General features: G+C 40.0%; 2 protein-coding genes across 3 annotated transcripts in view; one reads left to right on the top strand and one right to left on the bottom strand.

The window, feature by feature from the left end:
• Positions 1 to 1,693: 1,693 nt before the first annotated feature.
• Positions 1,694 to 11,899, bottom strand: c1qtnf1 (C1q and TNF related 1). The gene is made up of 4 exons (XM_036534537.1): positions 11,722 to 11,899; positions 4,410 to 4,606; positions 4,063 to 4,181; positions 1,694 to 2,973 (listed from the first exon to the last, which is right to left on the bottom strand). Exons 2-4 carry the CDS (start codon positions 4,601 to 4,603, stop codon positions 2,423 to 2,425), a joined length of 864 nt encoding a protein of 287 aa, XP_036390430.1. The 5' UTR covers positions 4,604 to 4,606; positions 11,722 to 11,899; the 3' UTR covers positions 1,694 to 2,422.
• Positions 11,900 to 20,977: 9,078 nt separating this feature from the next.
• Positions 20,978 to 23,965, top strand: part of csnk1db (casein kinase 1, delta b) — a 28,792-nt gene continuing 25,804 nt past the window's right edge. For both annotated transcript variants that reach the window (XM_036522739.1, XM_036522748.1), the window contains exon 1: positions 20,978 to 21,464. In XM_036522739.1, coding sequence (XP_036378632.1) covers positions 21,389 to 21,464 — 76 coding nt within the window. In that variant the 5' untranslated portion in view covers positions 20,978 to 21,388. The remainder of the gene's footprint in view (positions 21,465 to 23,965) is intronic.

The raw sequence follows: 23,965 nt of genomic DNA, 5'->3' as shown, positions 1-23,965 counted from the left end.
CTCTGAGAGCCCAGGCCACAGGGCTGGGATGAAACCTTGCCTTGGAGCCCCTCCAGTCCAGTTCATTCCTCTGTGTCCTTTGTGCTTGGCAGGTACACAGCTGCATAATAAGCCAATGGAAACAGACACACCCAACATGAAGATTTGACAATTTATTGTTGTTTTCTAATATGCACTTACACAATATGCTCTGGTAACATATGAAATGATTTCAAACAGTTTTTAAAAAATCTTCTCAAAGTGACTGACCAGCAGAAAATAATGATGTCAGATGTAGTATAAGATTTTTTTTTTTTTAAATTACAGCTGTTGACAATAAAAATGTTTCTGAACATGCCGCTCCGGCATTCCACAAAGGCAGATCTGTAGCCTATTTGGTCAGCAGTTAGTTTTGGAAAGGAATAACCTGATTGGCTTTGATAAACTCACATAAACATCTTCACTGGGAAGGAGGGACCCAGAGCTGACTTTTACAATGCCACGTAGTAGAACGGAAGGAGCACAGTCCCTCCAGGCTGACCTTTCTGAGGCTTTTCTTTGACTCTGATTTTTCTTTCATTCTTTGCTCATGTGCAAATCGTTATCTTCATTCCTTCCCATAAGACTTTTACATCTCACTATTGCTTGTGCACCTTTTTCTGTTATTTCACTGGTGATATGGTAAACTCTTCATTAATGTAAAGTGAAGCAATTTCTTAAACTCTATGAGGATACTCTGTTATAGTCTGTTGTTTTCTACTTGAAGAAACATTTAAATTCAATTATTGATCTAATACTGCATAACTAAATATTGAATATCTAAGGTCATATTGTTTTGTAGCACCACATGTATCAATAATCATGATTTATACAAGTTTATATACCCTTGCAATATCCTTTGATTTTTTTATTTGTATTGTAAGCACCAAACAGTTTCAGAAATGGCAAGTTTTGGATTCAAATAATATTTAAACAAAGTCTCTTGAGGCCATTGGACTTATTTCTGAAACTTGGCTCCAGTTACACTATATAATGAAAATTATTCCAGTCATAATGAACCTCTGAGCCAGCATGGATGGAGCTTCACGCTGCTGTCCTTTCAACCATTAAAGCTCTACTGCTTGTGAAACATGAACCCTAATCTCAGTGGAGTTCTGAATAGAAATGGATTAACTAATTCAACTTGATAAACATCACAGACCACAGACCAAGTTTGGAATGAAGGGAACTTCCTGAGCATTATCGTCATCAAAAGATGCTGAAATACTGATAAAGCTGTTGTACGCATGGTGTCATGCTGAACAATTTGGCCTTTAACTGCACAAAGTATGGGTCATATATAAACATGCTGGTTATTTGATAGTTTTGTTTTTGTAGTGTATGAGACTACTGTATTATACTGTAATCTGCCCTGCAGCATTCCTATTATGCAAAATAAAATCATTTTGTTATGATTATTAGTTTTAACGTCTTTTGCATTGTTTGTTTTTCCATGTTCTATTTTGGATTTTCAAATGTCCTTAAGTGCAATGCAGTTATGGAAATGTTCTCAAATTTGAAAACACTCTCACAATCTCTCAAAGTGGTTTTCCTCTCAGTTCTTTTGACTTCAGAACATGAAGGTCAATTTGGTCTGCAAGATTCATATTTACATAAATAAAAATATAAATAGTTTTATAAAGAGTTGTTCAATGGTATGAAAATAGAATATATAATTTTATTGCTCACAGTGGGTGTTTACTACAAATATTATCATATACTGCCAGAATCAATCTTCAGGTGTGCATCGTGGGTCAAGGGTTACTTCAGTATTGTAAGAATGTGTTATTGGCAAGAAACTTATCTGTTCACCTCCCTCATTTTCAGGAAATCGCTTTTAAACATTATCATTAATTTAAGGTGAATATTTTGAAGACATTGCTCTTTGACACAAAAAGCCCATGTCTTATTCAAAGGCCTAGAACATGCTAGCTTAATGTTACTCTTCCTTTTATGAAGCTACCTGAATCTGTTTTTTCCACCAAATAAATTGCAGTTATTAAACAAATGCACCTCAAAATGCATTGCGAAAAATGTAGGAACAAAGTGGACATTCACAGAAATATTTTAGTATCACTTTTTCTTATGTTGCGCCCTCTGGGAATAGTGCACTGTAAAGGATTCAGTGGCACTGACTTTAAAGAGCCTTATGGCATGTAGAAGCTGACAGACTGATTGATTGAAGTTGGTACTGTAACACATTGCACTTTTATGTTCATTCTTCACCCACTTTTGTTGTGTTTGTCTCAAAACGCTTTGAAAACCACCTGCCGCAATATACTTTATACAGATTACGCAATATGCAGTTGTTATAAAACCACACTCAAGGATAAGGAAAAATAAGAAAGAGCTGAAATAAAAAGAGTGGAGTGACCGGCCTCACTCGTGCCCCCCAGTGCAGGTGCTACCCCTCACTCTTGGCTTTGATCAGGTAGCCGCTGAAGGTGATGTAGGTGTCAAAGTCATCGCTGAAGACAGCGTTCTCCCTCTCGCCCTTGAAGAGGCGCACCCACACCTCGTCGTTCTGCTCCAGGTCCAGCATGAAGCTCTGGCTCTGCATGATGCTGCGGTCGCTGGGTTGCGCGTACAGGATGGCCATCTCCTGCTCGTTCCGCATGATGTGCAGGTATGTCTCCTTCTGGTTCCACGTGTGCACGTTTAGGCTGAAGAAGTAGATCCCTGGCACGTAGCAGTAGAACTTGCCGCTGAACATGTTGAAGTGGTTGTAGAGGTTGACGAACACGGTATCGAAGATGAGCGTCTGGTAGTAGTCGTTGCTGTGCAGGGCCTTCTTGCGGCCCACCGAGAAGGCAGAGTAGTAGGTCTTGCAGGGGTCACCTGGGACCCCTATGTTGCCCTTGCTGCCCTTGAGTCCGTGTGGGCCTCGCGGCCCTGTCTGTCCTGTCTTCCCTGATTTGCCATAGGGTCCTCGTTGTCCGTGGTCCCCCTTCTCACCTGTAGAAATACACAGACATCAGTCCAGGGGCTATAGTGCCATTATTTCAAAATGAATAACTGCGGTATGGCGATATTTTGTCAGCATACCTTGAAGGAAGTATTTGTTAAGAAAAGTGATGTGGACTTAATGACAGACCACAAACTGATCACAAACAGCACATAAGCTGTTGTTTTTGTTCCATTTTCCATATGATTTAACTATCATTACCATGTAATGAATTCACTCCACCTGGGCCTCTCCCAGATGGAATGGGATTGTGTCATTTATGGTTGTGTCAGTGCTTCCTCCCCACCCAGAAGCACTTTGATTAGTTAGTTTTTTTATTATTATTATTTATAAAATTTACATATTAAATCAAGCAAATAGCCTTAGACGCCCAGTTCAAAATTACTTTAGATGGACCTCCAGCAAAATTTAGTCACATAACCCATTGTCCAATTGTAATTATAGTCATTAAAAGTGTCCTTGATATAAAAAAAAAACTTTGGGCAAGCCAGTGACAGTGAGGCTTTGACATTCACTCAGCTATGAGAAGTATGCTCAGTGTTTGGTTAATGGTAGGGTGTGGTCTCAGGCCACTTACCAAATGCAGTTGTCCCCCTTTCTTTGTGGAGAGTCATCCGCTAACCTCAGAAGCCGCTAATGGCCTGTCCAGTTCCTGCCAAGTTAATTTCCTCTGCTTTCACATTGGGTGCTATATATAATACTGGGATGGCTAAAGTGAGGGCTTTATAAGCCATTCTTATATATTCATCCTGTCAGGAGTGTCAGTAGTCTTCAGAAATCTGCTGCTCCTCTGGAAAGGCCCTTTCGGTTTTTTTGCTTAGCAGATGCCCTTTTCTGGGGTGACCTACATATCTCACATATTCCATAGTATTTATACAGCTGTATATTTTCTGGAGCAACTTAGGTTAAATTTTTTTTTTACCTAAAGGTACAATGGCTGTGCCCCATTTTGAATGCAACATTCTGTCAACAGTTTCATTCCACTTAACCACTGCGCCTGTGTTGAAATATATTGCCTGTATCCTTGCTGTGTTCGATTTCACATCAGTGCCGTTGATTCAAAGTACATGGCTGCCTACCTTTCAGGATGGTGATGTTTATGTGGGGTACCACCTGGTATTGTGGGGAGGGATAGGGATACCTGGGAGGTTCTTCCTCTGGATCACAGCAACGATGACATTCTGATCTTTTCGCCCCACTACACACAGAGAACACAGTGAATTTCATTCAGTTACAGTAATGTGAATTATGCAGGACCTTTCTCATTTGTCACATCTCTCATAAAGACAATATTGGTCGATAGCCACAAAATGTATAAATAAAATTCTTGTACAAATTAAAACCAGTGAATAGTGCTTGGTGTTTCAGAAAATGATAGAAACTGCTTTGGTAAGTGAATAGTTATAGCCTGCGGGGAATATATCACCTGGTCTCTCTGTGGTACTCTTGAGAGTAGTCTCCGGTGTAATCACTGGGGTGGTGATCTGCTCTGGGGTCAGACCTCTCCGGGTCTCTGTCTGAGAAGGGGGTCCTGTAGGGCTCACACACAGTGCCCATGCAGAGGAGCACCAACACAGCCAAGCAGAGAGCAGGACCAGGGAGCTTGTGTGTCTGCATCATGTGCTGGAAGGGGAAACACCCACTGGTCAGACAAGAGCCGCACATTATGGAGGACTTCACCAGAAAAGCTCAAAGTGTTGTGCAGAAAAGCAGGGTAAGTGTGGGTTTTATGCAGTGGTGATCACAGAATATATAAAGAATGAAAATAAGATATCTTCTCTGTGTCTCTCTGCAAATGTCTGCCACATTGTTTTGTGCAAATACATGTTGTGATCTGTTGTGTACAACCTCATTATAACACGGTGTTGTTTCCTTGTCCAAAAGCATCCAACTTTGCGGAGGAAAACTAATTTTTACCAGGGTTTTTTTACTGGTGTATAGATGCATATGTGGCTTGGATGGACTTAAAAAAGTGCATTGTATGTTTTTTGTTCTTTTTCAGACTGTTTACTGCTCCCCATTTGAACAACAGCATACTTAAACTCCAGCGCTGCTCCAGCCAAATCCCAGCGGGCACTGCGGCACAGGCCTCCAAACACACAGCTCTTTTTAGACATTATGCTTCAGGAAAGGGGCGGGAATTGGCAAGGAAGACTGTCATCAGTCCGTTATCCTTAACAAGCATGCAAAGAATTTCTCTGCAGCTCCAGCTTGTGTAGCTTTGACTGAAACACACGTGAGGAGGACTGACCCAGGATCAGCTGTTACGGGGCGAGTAAGTTGATAAGGTCAGGTGGGTCGTGTTGTCTGTCTGAGCACACACTTGTTCCAGTTGTTTGGCGCTGGAAAGATGAGATCAGTGTTTTGTTTGAGACATCGTGGTGCCTGAGCGCAACTAGTGCCCTCTCACTGTGCTATTATAATACTAAACTGATCATGGGCTCGTCTTCTCTGCCTACTGCACAAGTATTGCTCAATCATAATGTGAGAGCAAATGTGGACTGAACAAATATGTGCGTAGTTGATTACTTCTCTTTGGTCTTAGTTCACTGCTCTGGTCTTTGAGGTCACTGCTACTTAATTGGTAGTAAGCAGAGTAACAATTAATCACATGTCACCTTTCCATTTTGATGTCGGCATGGTGGAAGCTACTTCAAAGTGGAGCTAAGCAGTTGCAGAATTGTTTTTGGAAAGCCATAAAGCCTGTGTTTGTCATGGTATTGAAGTTGACTGCAATTAGAATGAATTGCTATAAGGACTGGAATTCTGATTGCCCAAACAAAGGCACCAGGCATTGCAACAGTTCTGTGAAGCAGTGGCTATAATTTATTGTCAGTGGCTCAGGCCCTCTAAAGAGGCAGAGTAATTATTTGTACTGGCTCAAGTGGTTGATGGATTGGCAGTCAAATATGGCAAAAGATGAGAAACAAGAATTCAGAACATGGACAAACAACATTTTTACTGTCTGTGCAAACATGCAAACATGCAAACATACTGGGTCATGGATATGTTCCACTTGGAAACATGAGATTTAGATGCACTTTATATCTGTGTGTGGGTATGGGTGTTTGAATAAGAATCTAACAACAGCAAAATCAAATAAATATTTCCGGATAGAAGATGATTAAACATTATTTGAGATTTATTAATAAAATTATGCTTTAGAATGTGTGTAAGGGTTTTGTTGATGGATTTAGTTGAAGGTGATACTTCATTAAAAAGATTTATAAAAGTATGAAGTGAAACTCTGGAGGAATGTATTTTTGGAATATCAGCATAAATATCACATACTTAAACTATATATCACTTGCTTTCGCATACTTCGTTGTTTTTGGAAAAAGAATATGCCTTGTACACTGCAGAATATAAAAATTAAATTATGTGCATTTAACAGGAAACAATAAAAAATCATGATATATATAATAACATACATATTTAGCATATATTCTGACATGCATTTCTAGTTCATTTCTTGCTTTTAAATGTTAAACTAGTGATCTTTTATGGGTTTTCATTTTTCATTCTGTGACTAATTTCTTTTTGTTGTTGCTGACCCGATGCCCTTATCTGCCTTATCTTATGTCTTATATGTATTTTATATATTCCCTTTTTATAAAGCTGGATATTTTCAGAAACCACTGTAGTTAACAGTAGTGGCCTACCCTGGCTGTTTTGCTTTGTTTTGATGGATGTGACTGATTGTTGTGCAATCAGAGAGCGATATTTTCTCACATGAGATGATGAACCTGACGTTCGTTCTGCGCTCATTCATTTCCTCGGCTCACAGGTGAAATGAGGACACTGACTTCACAATCACGGTGATCTCAGCCTCTGCCTTTCCGAAGAGTAGACCCTATATACCACAAATCTAATTCCCTCCTATGAAATTGTGGAGGTTTCATATATCAGATAAAAACGAGAAGAATCCTCTGATGATCGGTGGGAGCTAAGCATTGTGCGGAAGGTGCCTTCATCTAAGCTGTTTAGCTGCAGCCAAGTTTCACTGATTGTCTAATCTCTACCTGTGCTGATTTCATAGGTACCCTTAAAGTCCTATCCTCCATCTTCACGTTACTTCATCATCATTTTATATTCCCTAGTTGTATGAGGAACATGACACTTCTAATGCAGGGCAGGAGGTTCAATCTCTTGCTGATTTGTGTTGAATTTATGGGTATAGTTTTGGTTGTGAATGGGGGAAGCTGTCCCATTTGCTCATATATAGACTCCTTGGCTGAGGGGCTCTCTGGGCCTAAAAGGGCAGCAAAGTAGCTGCAGCCTGAGAACAATGTCTGTTCAGTTCTTGTTTTTTTTTCATTATTTAATAGAATTTGCTGTTTCATATAAATAGCCTAAATACTTTGTAGCTATCAGATCTGTAATTAAGAGGGAAAAAAGAATGAATTTTGTAACTTTGTGTTGTTGCTGTGCAGTGAGGGGCTACTGACATCACATACATATTGAAACCATTTGTGATTATTAGATAAATAAGATTTCTGCACTGAATGTTCTCTGTTTATCAAAATAAGTTGACACTCATCATTATAAACACAAGACTGGAAAACAGTTATTAAGCCTGTTCCTTATTTCTCAACATTTCAAACAATGCAGTTTCATCAGAAATATGAAAACACTGAAACATTGGTCATTGGGTTGTCAACGTTAGTTATAAAACATTGCAGAAAGCAAGCATTTCCATGGAAATTTACAGTGGGAGACTTTACTCGGTGAACTCCTTCACACTGGAGGATTGTGCAGAACATTTGGATTAAAGTGTCGGTCAGTCCAGATGCAGTGTGTGGTTGAGGTAAACCATATCTGATATTTCTGCCAGAGAATGCCAACCTGACACAGGCTGGGGTTCTGTTCACCCATTGGTTATTGCCCTGCTGAGCAGAGGGATGTCGTCTTGTTCACCTATCTGGCATCATCATTTAGTCTGAGCCTGTGAGTGAAAGCGTGGCATAAAATAAAGCTGCAGTCAGAAGAACAGTTGCTGGGTTGATGGTCACAGAATGGACCTGGTCTCTGCTCACACACTGCCTTCCTTATATGGAGTGCGTCATTCTTATTTGATAATAGAATTACCCTAGGTTGTATCTTACATTTGGAAAGATGATATGCCCTGGCAAGTTCAAAGCTTTTCAAGGGCAGCTTTGGGACCACAATAATCCTTGACTAATCTTTTTGATGTGCTGTCTGAAGTGTCATCTGACCTCCCCCCACCAACTCTTTATTTCACAGATGAACTATCCACTGTTGCATTCACTAATCCTCTGTGCAAAGGAAGTCAGTGGAAACAGTTTGAATTAAAACATAAACGCTCAGATCTTACATGGTCCACCGGATAAGTTTAGTCTGTGACTCCAATAGATCTAGCTGAGATGGTATCTGTGAAACAGCAGGTTCCTCTGCGAGCATGTTTAGTTTTTTCTTTTCTTCTCCCAAACTGAGGGTCGTAAAGTTTGAATGGTTGTAACATGTGTGTCACTGTAATGATTCAGATCCATTTAAGGTGAAGTGAAGTGTGTTCCGCAGCATATTCGCATGTGACACCATTGCTTTTCCTCATCCTGCTCCGGCTCAGGCCTGCAGGTTTGTTTACAGTGCTCTCATCTTTGGGTCACGGCGGTGGACAGAAGGCTGCTGCTCTGCCTTTAAAGTAAACGTCTTATATAACCGTAGTATGTTATTACTCCTTCATTCTCCAGAGATCCCTGCACTGGGAATCATCAACATCAAACTGTTATTCAGAGAACATCTGAAACCTCCCACACCATAGAGCGTGTCCTGAGATCTGAAACCAAGGACAAAAAGTTCAGCGTTTGCTATCTGTGTGTTTCGCTGCAAAGAGCGTTAGGAACCAAACTGTTCTTGGAAAAATGCCAGATCATATTGTTAACCTGGATTTTCTTATGCGTTCTTTAAATATTTTCCTTCCACAGTTTTCTTACAAATCAGACCAAATGCCACACATTGACAAAACCGCAGAACCACAGTTTGCTGAAACTTCATTATCAATCAACGTTTTGTTGTTAATGCACCATTTGTACTCAGCGTGTGTGTTTTGACTTGTCCAAGGTCTGGTCTGTGCATATGTATGACGGGGAGTGAGGAGGGAATGAAATCCTCAGGCTTTCAGTTAGAGGGGGATGTTTTGAGGTCATGAAAAGGCAATGAGTGGGCTCTGAGTGAATACAAGTCCACCATATCTTTGTGGATGTGTTTTGGGGGGAAATCCTGGGTTAAGCCTCTCTCTAAAGCTCTGCCAGGTGCAGTTCAAGTGGAGGAGTCATAAATCTCTGCGGGCTCACTGCTGAGTTCACAGCCACATTATCCAGCTCAGGCTCTAGCTGTGGCCCTTTTGTTTAGCTCTGGATGGCCCTATCCACAAGAAACACTTACATGATATAACATTCTGTAGAGTTTGCTGTTATTGTAATCTTCTTTAGTCCTTCAAATCTGTTTCCCCGTACTTCAGACTATAGTTTTGATTCAAAGCAGTCTTTGAAACATCCATACATTATATCTACTCCCTTTAAAAAAGCTCGCCAACCCCTCACAACAGGATGTTGTGTGATATAATAGGTCCAGAAGCTCCTGCCAGAGTGGCGTGTGAGGGGCGGAGCGCGAATCCTCGGGTGGCTAAGCACCAGCATGGAGACGGCTCCACTGGCCTCCTCCCAGGCCACTGTGTAAGACAAAAACTGTCCCCACCTGGCGCCCATCCTGACCCCATTGCAGCAGGAGAGGAAGAGAGCACAACACATACAAACAACCAGTGGCACTTGTGGTTGGAGGAGTAAATAAGAGAGAGTCTGTTTAGAGCGAGGTGGCCAAAATGTCAGTTTCTAGAGCTTCAGCAAGTGACATGCAGAGACTCCAGTCAATGCCCTACTCTAAAAGAGGACTTGCACACGCAAGCACAGTGACATAACAACCTGAAGGAGCTGCGCTATAATGTGTTGTGTGTGCACAACAGTTGCAGTTGTTTACAGTGGTTTATCAGACTTAACTTTCAACAGACTGAGCTTGTACCGGCCTGCTCTTCTTTTGTCCCCATGTTACTTTCACTCGGAAGGTCCTGTGATACTCTGTTACCACTTCAAGCTGCGGCTGCTCTTACATTATTGGAATTTTTAAAGTATTAAGCCGCACACATGCTCATTATTCGGCAGAAAATTTGAGGCATTCTGGGGCATAACCCTCAGCATGATTTCTTTTTTTAGATATACTACATTTCACACATTGTTACTGAAAGCAGTCAATCATTAGACAGAGGTATGCCGTTGGGGAATCATTGAAAATGTGATTTCATCTGGGAACAGAAGCTGTTTTCAGTGCAGTTCTGAGACAATAACATGGCAGGAGAGCCACATCGGAGCCCTGGGAGATGTAACCGAGCAAGCTGGAACAAAGCACTAGTTCGGGCACTACTTCAAAAACACAGTGTACTGTGGAGGCATGATCAAGCCGTAAGTGCACAGAGGCTAATGCGATGATTTGTTTTTGCAAAGACAGCCATTTTTCCTCTTATTCCAGGCACATGAAACTGAATGGTGGAAATGAAGTAATTTCAGTTGGGCTTTGTGATGGCATGCCTAAAGAATTCTTGTCCTAGATTTTTCTGCTCTGGTTTGTATGAAGGGTGAAGCATTTACTCTTGTCAAAGTAGGATTATTTTTTTCTGAACTTTTTTCTTTCATTTTTTTTTAAATTTTTTGATGTCACTGTTGTTTTTATTTTAAGATGTAGACTGCTTTCTTGTCCAGTTTCTGACAGACTGAACTCTATTGCAGGTGGCATTTGGATACTGACTCCACTCTGTTGCAACTGTAAAACTGTCCCAGTTCCCAGAAAAAAAAAAAACATTAGCAAAGCGTAACTGAGTGAGCGTGCACTACTAAGTGCTATTCAGCATAACAGGTGAAATGCTTCACTCTCTTACTGCACTGTCAGGGTCAATGACCACATGGATGGAACCGGTTTCCAGGATGTTATTTTGCTTATTGAGGAAAAGGAAATGGAATTGTTTCATTTTGAGAGGACTGATGTGTACTCAGATCAGCTGGAAGTAAACTGGCAGAGCCAAAAAAAAAAATAGAAAAGTGACCCAAATGTTACCGTGATTTCATAACATAACATTTTACATTTACATTTATTTATTTAGCAGACGCTTTTATCCAAAGCAACGTACAAAAGTGTATGTCTCTCCATAACATAATGGAGCTATCAGGTCGACACAGTTTTTATGTTGTCTTTTGTGGATTTGGTTGACCTGAAATAAATGTAAGGTATTATGTGTTTACTTCACTTGTATGTGCAAGTACTGGCACAACTTAAAAAGAACAAAAGTGTGCCTATGCATGATATAATTCTGCAATTAGTTTCAGACTCTATAACTTGTGAAAGGTGTATAGCATATGCCAAACATTGAATCCAGACCAAGCTGTCATCAGAAGATTTGTAAAAGTGATAACTCTCCACAGAGGGATGTACAGTATTAATAGTATGCAAGCTGCGAACCATTTGTCACACTAGAGAACAATCTCTGTTAGCAGCCTTTGTTAAGATGTAATCTGCATGACAGCCCTCAGTTGACGATGATAATTGCTATCACTCTAGTGCATACCAATAGCTGGCATACACTTTTATGCTAGATATTTTGATTTCCACACATAATATCCTACAACCAATATGAAGATGCAGAGTGTGTCACAGCAAGTATAGAGTCCTACCTGTTTGTGTTAGGAATCCCACCCTACAGGTCTGGAAACAGTCCCGCCTGGTGCTGGTTAGCGTTGAGGATGCTGGTGTCAGTCAGCCCAGACTGAATTCCCTTTGCAGTGTGTGTCTGTCAGCCTCGCTGGAGCATCTCCCTGCGACTTTCCCAAACACGGCACGCAGCCGGCAGCCCAGGACCTCAGGACAAATGAAGAGAGGAGGAAGGGAGGGAGGGAGGGAGAGGGAGAGAGGGAGGAGCACAGGCACAGCTGAAAGGGAGGGATGAACGATAAATAAAACAAGGGCAAGAGCAAAAGGACGGGAAAGGAGCAGGAGCTAAAGAAAGAGGGAATGGACAGGGGAGGGGAAGAGAGCAACACAAGGAGAGAGAGCAAAATGAAGAACAGTGGCACTCCTCTCCCTGATCTTACATACACCCAAGCCCAGCTGTTCACAGGATGAGGGAAGCCAAGACCCAATTTTACTATTTTGTCACAAGAGTACATTAGCCATTCCAATATATCAATCCGAAACAGTGCATTTTTAGGGGGCTTAAAGTAGGGAGCCTAAACAGTATATAGAAATATTTCCAGGACTGGCATTTGAGAAAGATCTGTTTTGGTCTGATCTGGAGCACACCTTTGCATAGTCTTATACAACCATTGTTGGACAATCTTTATGGACAACCTCCTACTGAGTACACAGATTGGTTAGACAGAATTGTGAGGGTCAGTTTTATGCTCATAAACAAACATATCTCGTGCAGATAACATGCAATTATCAAAGAACACTGACATCTTTTAATATCCAAAAATGTTTTTATCATTAATGAATCTGTTGTATTTTTCCCTCAAATTGTTTATTAATCTTTTTAATATCACATAAACTGACACATTTGTTAATGTTAAACTTTTGGTGAAAGCCATAGCCAAAAGTTGTAATATTGTCATAAATATTGTTATAGATACTGTTATATTGCCGATGCCAAATAACGTCTGCTCAGAGAACCTTGAATTCCTTAGACTGAGTCATCTGTGGAATTGCATTACAAAATGTTTTTTCAATTGAAACCAGCAGCTCATAAAATGATTTGAGGTTTTCGTCAGAGGAGGAAAAAAAAACAAACAGAATTAAATTAAAAAAAAAACTTCCTGAAACATCTGGTCACTACAGTAATCTACTCCAGATTGTCCATTTGTTTGTCTAATTTAGAATGGTATTTTGAAGACCTGTTTAACCTTGTAATTTAGGATTACATGCAGAAGGTTAACAAGTAGATTTGGGTAGGAAGAGGATATTGATGTTGTTGTTGCCATTGAATTACCATTGAATGTTTTTTTAATTGTAATGATACGGAGAGGCGGAAACCTCCTGCCCTTATCTTAGCCTCACTTCCTTCATGATCAGCAGTCTCTGTTAAGGAGACACTACCAGGTCTACATGCTCACTTGTTTGAGGATAGAAGTAATTGTTTAAAGTTCGCAAGGAACAAAGCATACCGGGAACATTTCTTGGTTGCTTTGGAGATTGTGGAACACATTTTACTCTGGATTGTCCCTGCTGGGCAGTAATAGTCTTTTTTTTATCTCCTTTCAGTAGACAAATTGAGCGTTCTTTCACACGTCTATCAGAGAATGAGCACGCCTTATTAGGTCAGTATCATCCTTGTTATCAATGATCGTTGTGTTACAGTGAGATTCTCGAGGGGCTAATCTTTCTAACAGCTGGCAGCTTCCTAGGAAAGGGATTGTGTGAGAACGTTTCCCACGTGCATACGCACATAGTGGAGTGTGAAAAACGTTCTGATCCTGAGCTTCGGCGTGTTCATCCCTCTTTCATTTCTATTCCCTGTTGTTCCAATGAGTGTTTGTTTTCCCCTCTCTGGAGAGGCAAATCCAGTAGATCCTGTGGCTTGCTGGGGCCTGGGAGCCTAATAGGGGTTAGTCAGGCTTACTGCAAGTGTTTGGGCTCAGGGGCCGTAAGGAAAGGATGTTGCCAAGGAAATATCTTCGAGAGATTGAGAGTATTCAGGGTCACGGCTTCCGTTTGAAGGCATTTCCCAGCTGCTTCAGCATAGTTCTAATGCTCTTGTGTAAACAAACATTACTTCACCATTTAAAAAAAGAAGCTCATGATAAATAAGCAGGACATGCAGAATATTAAGTAGCGGAATATTAGGTACTAGGGTTTCATTATTTGAGTGCTGAAATTAATTGCTAATCTGCTGTTCATTTTCATGCATTTGTAAAAACATATAATTGACTATTTAATCAGTGGCACTGTACCAAAGTGAATATCTCCAAGACAATTCTACAGTATTCTACTCTACCAGCCAAACAGTTAGCTCTGCAAGACCACCCAACAATTTTTGAGTGGTTATACTGTGTGCTTCTACAAGACCATAAAGGACCATGGTGATACCCTCCCTCACAGAGAACATTTTTTTGGTAACCCAATGTTGCATGTTCTTTCTCATCAACATACAGAGAATCTGTCTATTTCTCACCACCTACTCTACCAAGTTCCTGTCTAATGCTACGTCACTGGGACTGTTGGATCTCACTGTTCGCAGGCCTTCCAGCCTTAACAATCAGATGACTTCAACTCTTTAAAAATGCTGCTTCTCAAGTCATCAACTTCCCAAAATATGCCCATGTATCATCTTTTCTTGACACCCTCTACTGACTTCCAGCTGCAGCTTACTAAAAATTTAAAAATTTAAGCCAGCCAAGCCAAGAGTACAGCTCTCTCTCACCTTCAATCCATCATCAGATCTTAGACCCTTCGACAAACTCTTTGCTTGGCACTTCCTCCTCTCTTATGTATGCACACTCCACACTTCCTTTTTGTCTCTCCAGCCCCCTGATGGTGGAACAATCTCCCTGCAACCATCAGTATTACAGTATCACAGTCCTCTGATGCTGACTAAACACACCTATAGACTTCAGGTTGGTTCCCAGGGAAATGTTACAGATTCAGCACCCAGCATCTGATCACTCCATACCTTCAGAGAAATCTGATACAGTGTAAATTTGGTCTTACAAATTCACTGTTAGGCACTAGGAGTACAACAGTGTCCAAGATAATGTTTCTCTAACTGTCGTTTAGCACTAAGTTAAAACTGTGATATAAGGTTGTTACACCCTTAGATCATTATTAGACTCAATATACATTTACATATGTATGATGTCAGCATATGGTTCTTACCGACAACTGTTCAAGCACTACAGTATAAGTAAGCAACTGACTATATGAAAAGCCTGTTGTATGCTTGCTATTTAGTAGTGTCAAAGTTCATTTGCTGTGTCACTAGCTGCTCTATACTGGCCCTTTTGTTGTTATTTTTGTTTTGCAAAACAAATTGAGATATGTATTTAATATGTCTTGCATTATGGCCCTCTAGTAATGATAATAATTTAATCATAATTTTTTTTATTTCTGGTGGCACTGCAGAAATCATGACATTAATTTGTAAATCTGTGTTTTTGCTGAGTACAAAGAACTCTTTTCAAACACTTAAACTGGATATGTTTTATGAAATATATCAAGCATGTATATGCATGGTATAGATTCAAAACCTTGTCTTACAAGCCTACTACTTTATCCACCTCCTCTAGGTGAATGCAAGCCTGATTTACTACTACCATGTTTTTTTTAAGAGTTTTTCTGCAGACAGCTCTCTGATCCCCTAAAGACTCAAAGAACCATGTGAAAATGAAATGTATTGGAAGCTTTCAATGATCAGTATATGCATGGTGGTGATATTGTTATTCACTGTTTCATTGTATTTGATTTTGATGCCGTTCCATTCCCTGCTCAAATTCACAACAGTACTATTACAAGTCAGCCACTAGATGTCCTCCTGTACTTAGTTTTCTCGAAAGTGACATCAGGAGGAAATTATTTTGTTCATTGTTTTCTTTGTCTCTCTCTCTCTCTCTCTCTCTCTCACACACACACACACACACACTCTTTCTCTCTCACAGTCTTTCTCTCTATCTCTTTCTCCCTATCTTTCTGTCTTTCTCTGAGAATGATTGTCTGACTTAGCATTTATATTTGTAAAACTCTATATCAGTCATTACCACAACATTTCTTGTATCAGAGCAGGGGATCTGTTATTTAAGTGCTGAGCATGACTAAATGAATCTCAGAGAACATGGCTTGATACATGAAAGGATAGTCCAAGCCCTTGAAGCATGTATAAATGAACTATTTTGAATTCGTATCATGGGACCCTTGGAGAGACCAAGCGAGTGAGCATTGGCCAAATTAAATGTGGTCTTCAAAAGAAGCTCCCTGTGGATTCAATTTTAAACTCAGTTAGCCATCTGCACAAGGCACCGTGTGCATTCTTCTAGTTACATTGCTTGGCTACAGCCAACGTCAAGCCTTTTTGTGCTTTACATTTATTGACCTGATGCAGCACATATAAGTACAAAACATGCACATGCTGTCTTGTAAGGTTCTCTAAAACAGGCATGACTCTTAACCAACATAACATGAATATGTTAGATGAGACAAGGGTCCATGTTAACCCGCTGTGTGCAGTCTTAAACAGTCTGCACCTGGTTTAAATTCATAAATGGCTGTGTTTCTTTAGTTAAGAAACAATCTGTTGGTGGTGTATAAATGGTTAAATAGTTTTGGCAGGTTGCACAGGCAGAAAAGCCAGGGGGATTAGATCAGGTCACTTGATGCTGTGGGAGCTGTGTTATGTGGGAACCCTGTTGGCATAAAGCTTTCATCCTTTAGATATACTGCAAATTTGGCAGACATTGCTCACCCCTACGCTCTTTCAGTTCCTATAGCCAACACAGCTGGATGTTTGATGTTGTTTACCACACACTGCCACATTCTGAGAATTCCCTCCCTCCATCCTGTTTCCATACAGCCTGAACCCTTTCACGGCTCAAGATACAAGTTCTTTCTTCCTCTGTGATCACCTTTTTGGGTTGCACTTGTTGATTCCATCCTTATTGTCTTTCTAGCACTGTGACATGCCAACTACCATTTTTTTCTATAACTGAAATGCTGATTTTTAGCTATAATATTAAACAACATAAGGAATGTTTGTTGAATTTTGGGATTACAGTCATGGGAATTAATAGTAATCCACCCTCATAGAAAAATGTCATTGTTTAGACAGCATGATTAAAAAGATGCTTGTGAATATGTTCATGTGTGCTATTAATGCCTTAGCTTTGGTATTTATAGTTTTACAGAACCTGTTATCATCCCTGTCCCAAGCCATATATCATTCTGACTTGTCTTGGTCTTAAGCTCATAAAGACAGACACCTTATAACCTGCTGTTGTTAATTCCTCCATCTGCATGAAACTGAGGCAGCACATTTCGGTCTTCATTTCCTGTTGCGTAATGTAATTATGCAACACAATACGTCTGCGTTTGCAATGATAAACAGGAAACCTAAACACACTATTGGGAATAGTAATGGAAATATTACCCCTATGTTTGGTGATCGTTTTTGTTTTGATTCTGTATTTACAAGTGTAGAATTCTGATAAACATTCATTTAAATTTCAGATGTAAACTAAATTTATGTTAGACAGACATGTGTGTCTAGGTTTCTGAGTTAATTCAGAGGAGAACCAAAACACGAGCACAGCTGTCTTGTGAATAAATGTTTCAGGAAAATTTTTATCAAACTCTGCATGGAAGCTGTGAACAAGTAAAAGGGTAGCCACCTGATTAAAAATTAGACAAGTGTTGACAGATGTTGGACAATTCCATTATTCAGAAATGTACTGTTAAGATGCTCAAAACTTTTCAACACGTTACGCAAGGCTCTGTAGTCAGAGGGCGCAGACATTTCCTGTCCAGCGCATTGCCTTACACGTGAGCCTCGCATTATGCAATCTATACAACAGTGCTGCCATGTGACCGGCTTTTGTACAGCCACAGCCATTGGTTTCTTTCTGCCCAATCACAACTGCCCCTAGATCGCATCACGCTGAGGATGCATGCCTCAGCCAACCTACAGTCATATGGTCCTGATGCTTAAGTTGTTTTGATTGAAATTCTCTCAATGAAATAATAGTCTTAAGTAACGCCTTTACAAGAATTAATATTACTTTCAGGCAGCAAATTACGTGGCTCCCCTAAGCCTAGGCAATGAGGTGATATGAAATGAAAGATGGTTATCCAATGGGCATAACATTATTAAAAGCGTATATTTAAAAAAAGTGTTTGTTTTGCATATCACATGACTCGTAATTTAACACCTTTACTTCCGTTAATGTTTCTTTTACATTTAAAAAGGTATTACATGTTTTAATTTAATATAGCAAACTGTTTTACAGTTGTGTCAATCATTAATGTACACTTACTGTGAATCAGATCCATAAAATGTAGGTGGGATTATACATTAATTTAAATTGTATTTTAATATTCCCATCTCTTCAAAATAAACGTGCACAATCTCATTATTAAAATGCTATGAAATATCCAGATCATGTTTTGAATGAACCCAAACCATTTATAGTGCACATTCAGCACATATCAGTATCACTGTTTCTAACTTTTTACTTTACATCTCTCATAACCTTTCAACCTTGTATGTTCTATCATTAATCAGATCCAAAACATGGACAAATAAAACTTGAAGGACATTTTTTATTAACTAAAATTGGTGACCAAAACAGCATCTGTTCTGAAAATGGTAACATATATTTAGGATAAATGAACAAATAGTTCTGTTTTTCATCATCTCCTTTGCTGATTGCTCCTGTCAACCCTTCCAAAACCAGAAATCAGTAGCGTAGTTTCATTGAAGTAAAAACAAAAAAAAAAACACAACACATCAAAGTGGAAGTTAAAGAAAAATGCTGCATGGCTTGAATGAATAGTGATGAACTGTAGGTGTCTAACATCACCAAAACACACTTCATTGGTCAGAGTGGTTAAGATACAGCTATACAATTACTCCGTCAGCTTGTTGGCACTATAAGAATTAGTTGTTGAATATTCTTATAGCATTCTGACCAGACTACAGAGCCATGTTCAGCTGAGAGCACAACACAATGGGCATAGAGGATCTTCCTCAGTCAAAGAGATATTGGATTTTCATTTGGCTTCCCAATCAGAGAGTTCCATATTCAAAAACTTTAGGGGGGAGGTCATGATTTGTTTATTAATTTGAATTTCTGTAAATAAAACGAGAAAGAATATATCTCAGTGAAATGAATCAACATAAATCCTCAAGTGTGCTTTTCTTTCAAAAGGCCAAACCAAGATTGTCACTGTCATTGGCCAATATGGCCATTATGTATGTATCCTTGTTATAAGTCATATTATATGAGCAGCATTATGGTGCTACTCCTACAGTTATGGCTGCAATGGCACTACTCTTGTCATGTTGTTTGAGACTACCTGGTTGGCAGTTTGAATGATTTCCCTGCCCTAAAAACGTGGGTCTGACAGAGGACTGAGTCATGATGGTCATACAGGCAATTATCTGCACCAAATGCCATCCCTGGCAAGCCACTACTTGCCTATTGCGCACAGAGAGCATTGGAAGAATGTTGAGCAACAAGGTGGAGCTGGAAATTACCCAGAGACACTTTCCACAAGAAAATGGAAGTGCTGAATTGGTTTTGTTTCTGCTGCTGCTGTTATTCAAGACGTGTTGGCGCAATTGCTAAGACACTAAACTCTAAAACTGGATCTGAACAGAATCCGTAGGATTGTAAACAGCTGTACAATTCGTAATAGGGATCAGTGTTCTAAACTTGTTTAAACCCCTGTTTATGGTTTAAATGGTCATTGTTCTACAAGAGGCAGTATTGCACCCCTGATATGAGCTTTAAAATGACAACAAATTGCAGAAAGGACAATAAAAGCATTTGTCAGGATTTTTTGATTATTTCCTTACATTCAAATAAAATGTAACCAGCGAAAGTGTTAAATACAGAATACTGATGTTGAGGAGAACATTTAGTAAAACCTCCAAGGGGAGAGCTAGCCATTTATAGCACAAGTGTTATACTTCACACAGCCAGACATTTGCAAATTATTTGGCCATCCCAGAAGAGTCCCTTTGGATAGCGAGAGGCCATCAACTGACCTATTTCTCCAGGATAGTTCAGTGTGTGATTGGTCTGCAGATAGACTACAGAGACTCAAACAACATATGACAGGCAACAAGAGGAGCTACATAGCTTACATTTTATCCATTCTTACAGATGACTATTTACTAAAGCAAATACCTACTTAAGGTGACAACAGCCTAAGAGTAACAACGTAACTTAAAGATATGCATATGGACGATGTGTCTTTATGATGTTGTTTGTTTATTACTAGTTTTATTCTGCATGCTCCACTTTCAATCTGTCTTCATATGTATTTGGTTCAAAACAGGACAAACACAGGCTCTGCTTATGTAATGTGTCTGACACATCTGTGTCAGCTTCTCATTTCTTTCAAGGGTTCTCAGAATTGGGCCAACATGCAGTCTCAAACATGCCTTTGAGGCAAGTCTAACTCTACTTTATGACAGCATACTGACACAGGCAATTGACGCTGTTGATCAATTATTGTATGTATATTTATCAGATTATTCTGAATGATTGTGCCTTTGTCATATCCTTGTCGATGATCCCTTCATATAGAATTTTCCTTACTTGGTACGTATGAAGCCCTTCATTTTTCATGGAAAAAAGCAAAATTCAGATCAGAGGTTATAATTCTTATTGTGTGATGAAACTGAAGAAACATACATACAATTTGGCTGCAGACAGAGAAGAAATAAAACAAGTAACTAAATGCTTACTGCATGTGAACTGAAAACCAGCAATGCTGAGGAGACCATTGCTAGTATGGCTATACTTGTCAAGTGGGTAGTTCTTATAAATAAGTTTGCATACAAGTTTTATTAATTTATTAGGTGAAATGTATGTTGTATTTTGAAGCAAGCATCGATTTTTACTTATAATCCAGACATACTCACTAGGTACTGTTCAATACGTTCAATTATCTGTTTTTAACGTATATGTCATGAATAAACTCGGTTCGCCTTAAACGTATGCCCTCTCAGTAGGAAATTTTTGAACAATGTGAGTCAATTGTACAAAATTATCGTGAGTCAACTGAACAAAAAATATCAGACAAATTAACCAACGTCAGGGCAGCTTTAGCTTGTTTTCATTCGACACACTGTCACGGCCCTGCCCAAGTCCCGCCCCACTTTAACGTGACCTGCTGTTGCTAGGGGAAATGATGTCACCTTAGTTTCTTATGCTATTACTCAGAGAGGGGAGCAATCTAATGAGTCTCGGGCGGCTGCGAAAGACTGGCATAGCTAGTAAAATCCGCTTCCATCGTCTGCGACACTAAAGGGAATGCGATCTAAAATCACAAGAACATAATCTACACATTTCAAGGTTCCAGATAAGGCCGATATTGTGGTATTCTGAAAATAGGGGAGCTAGAAAAGGAATGGTGAAAATTGGATTGGAATAAGAGGACCAATATACCCGGGAGTAGGGGGAGTGTGTAGACAAGGGGATAGGTAGCTATCGGGGTTTCGCTAGGTGGTTACAAGAGGCGAAGCCACCGGACTCCGATTAAAAAAAAAAAATACAGTTCAAAATTTAGCTGAATAACTCAACAATAGACACACAGCTGTTTTAGTCAGCTAGCTAGCAAAGTAACGTTAAAACCATGGAACTGAGAGTGGGAAACCGATACAGACTGGGCAGAAAAATTGGAAGCGGATCTTTTGGAGATATATATTTGGGTAAGTAAACTAAACTGAATAGGGTTGTTCACCTGAATGAGTTACTGGATGATAAATACCTTAGCTAGCTAGGTAACCAGGTGAGTGAAATTTGTGTTGTCACGGTTAGGTAGTGGCTGGTAGCTAGCGCAAGTTAACGTTAGATCAAATCCGTTTCCGTCTACGAGCTAGCTGGCTTGTTGAAGTGGTTTGACGCACAACTAGGTAACTATTTTGAAGCTGTTTCGAAGTTATGTCCGTATTTGTTTACCTAGGTAGTTGTAACCCTTTACTTCCGTAATTTTAACACGTTAGCGCAGCTAACTTATGTTATCCCTCAGAGCTGGCTGACTGACATGGCTTAGCTAGCTAGCTAGCTAGTTAGTTATACGTGCAGTGAAGTGATGTGTATATGTAATCGTCCTGTCTTTGTATTCCATGAACAGTAATGATGTTAACGGTAGCTATTCTTCAGTTGAGGTAGCTTGTTTACTTTTTAGTTGTCGCTATCTACGTTAGCAGCAGTAGTTGTACTGTAGGTCCTAGGTGGCCAGCAATAGATAGTAAGTGACATCGGTGCTGACCTGAATATAACTCCCTTATCTAGTTAAGTTTAGCTAAATTAACTGGCACTGGCCAACTGGTAAGCTTGCACAGCTCCTGGTAGCTAATGTTAGCTAGTTGTTTAATGTTGACAAAAACCGAAACTGATACTCAAGTTAGTCGTTAGTACTCGTTAGTATTTTGGTCGAGATGACGTTAAACCACCTTATTTAGCTGATTGTAACTTACACATATGCTTGGTAATCAGCAAACTACCAGTCAACGAACCACGGCTTTGCAAGCTTCTGCAAGTTCAGCTCTGTAGCCGATAAAACTGTGTTAGCTAGTCAAAATGTACTGGGTATTGTTGCGTAACGTAGCTAGCGTCTTTCGTTCACTGTTTGCCCAAACACTGGTGTTTAGCTAAGCAGCTAGCTAACTTTGCACTTTCAGGAAACGAGCGTATTGTGCTTGGAGAACACACTTTGAAAAAGTTTCATCGATCAGACAGCGTAAGTTTAGTCTAGAGTTCGGGGCTCACTAGACTTTGGACTGAGTATTAGAAAACTTGTTTGGTAGCTGCTCTACAGCTGTCAAAGGGCGTGAGTTGTGTGATCGTGGTAAACAAGAAATGCGGTATCTAGGTAGCTAGCACAAGCACCTTTTTGTGCTTCTTCCTGATGTTGATTTGGCAGCTGTGCTTGTGTTTGGGAGGGGTGTCACAAAGTTGCTGTGCCATGCTGGTTTGCGCTCTTCCTTTGCACCTGAAAGTATCTAAAAGCTACCTGCAACTGGTACGTTGCCAAACCATTGTGTGACCCATTGCAAGTATATTTGGGACTTGCTGCACAAGATCTGTTCAGTTTCCAAGGTAAGGCCCAAAGAAGAAAGCGTTCCACTGGGACGGTCTCCCTTTCTTTGCCATGGAAGTGTGCAAGCTGTGTCACGTTATTTGGCATACGCATATTTGCCTGAACACGAGGACTGAGTCTGAGAGTGAGTTTTTTCATATCCGAAGTTCGTGATTCAGCTTGGCTTTAAAGGATTGAGGGTGGAAACTTAAATACTGGCGTCATAGTCCATATAGTTACAGGTAGAGCCCGGTAAAGTGCGTCAGCCAGCTGGCAGTTTTAATCTGATTGCTCACGGGGCCAGATAGGTTGTACTTAGTTTATTTTGGTTAACCAACGACTATTGCACTGTGGTGGTGGTGAAAATGAGCAACCAGATCCACATCATGGTTGAAGGCTGTGCTTTTCTAAATCAGACCTGTGGATCCCTTTCTTATTTATCTGAAATGCAGACAGGTAAATAGTCTTATCAATGACAGTGTAGTGTACAGGACTCCTGCATGATTTGTTTTCTGGATAACATTAGCTGCTTTTCCACTCAAACTGAGTCAGGTGCTAGAACCAAAAACCAAAGCTTTCATGATTCTGTTTTTTTTTTTCTTATGTTTCCTTCAGCAGGGCAGCTGCCACCCATAGTCAGCTAGTTGGGTATATTCTAGACGTATCAGATTGCTTTAGCAAGATGACATACAATCTACTGATACAGAAAGCAGCAGCAGTTACCAGACAAACACATGCATTTAAGATGCAAACAGTAGGATTTACAGTGTTTATCTGGCATCTGCCCTGAGATTGGCAAGCTTTAATGTATGTTCATAGCCAGCTAGAATCATGAAATAACAGTTCACTAGAAACTTCGCCCTAGCTATTCCATGGACTGCCGTCTGTCTAGCCCCCCCTGCCAGTGTGAACTGAGGTAATCCATTTTGCTGTTCTGGTTAAACTCAGCAGCAGCTGGCATTCACTGCTTTTGCCAGATATGACACAAGGACTTGTTCATCGCTTTGGCAAGCAGAGAGACGTTGAACACTGGTGGCAGGGGCTGGGCAATCCTGGCATATATAACAATTCAGCAGTCATTATGAAGATTCTGGGTGCGGTCCAATTAGGAGATAAAACAAAATACTC

The sequence above is a fragment of the Megalops cyprinoides genome, chromosome 1 (assembly GCF_013368585.1).
Source record: "Megalops cyprinoides isolate fMegCyp1 chromosome 1, fMegCyp1.pri, whole genome shotgun sequence".
Taxonomy (NCBI): domain Eukaryota; kingdom Metazoa; phylum Chordata; class Actinopteri; order Elopiformes; family Megalopidae; genus Megalops; species Megalops cyprinoides.
The sequence above is the reverse complement of the archived record's forward strand: the minus strand, read 5'-3'. Positions and strand labels throughout refer to the sequence as shown.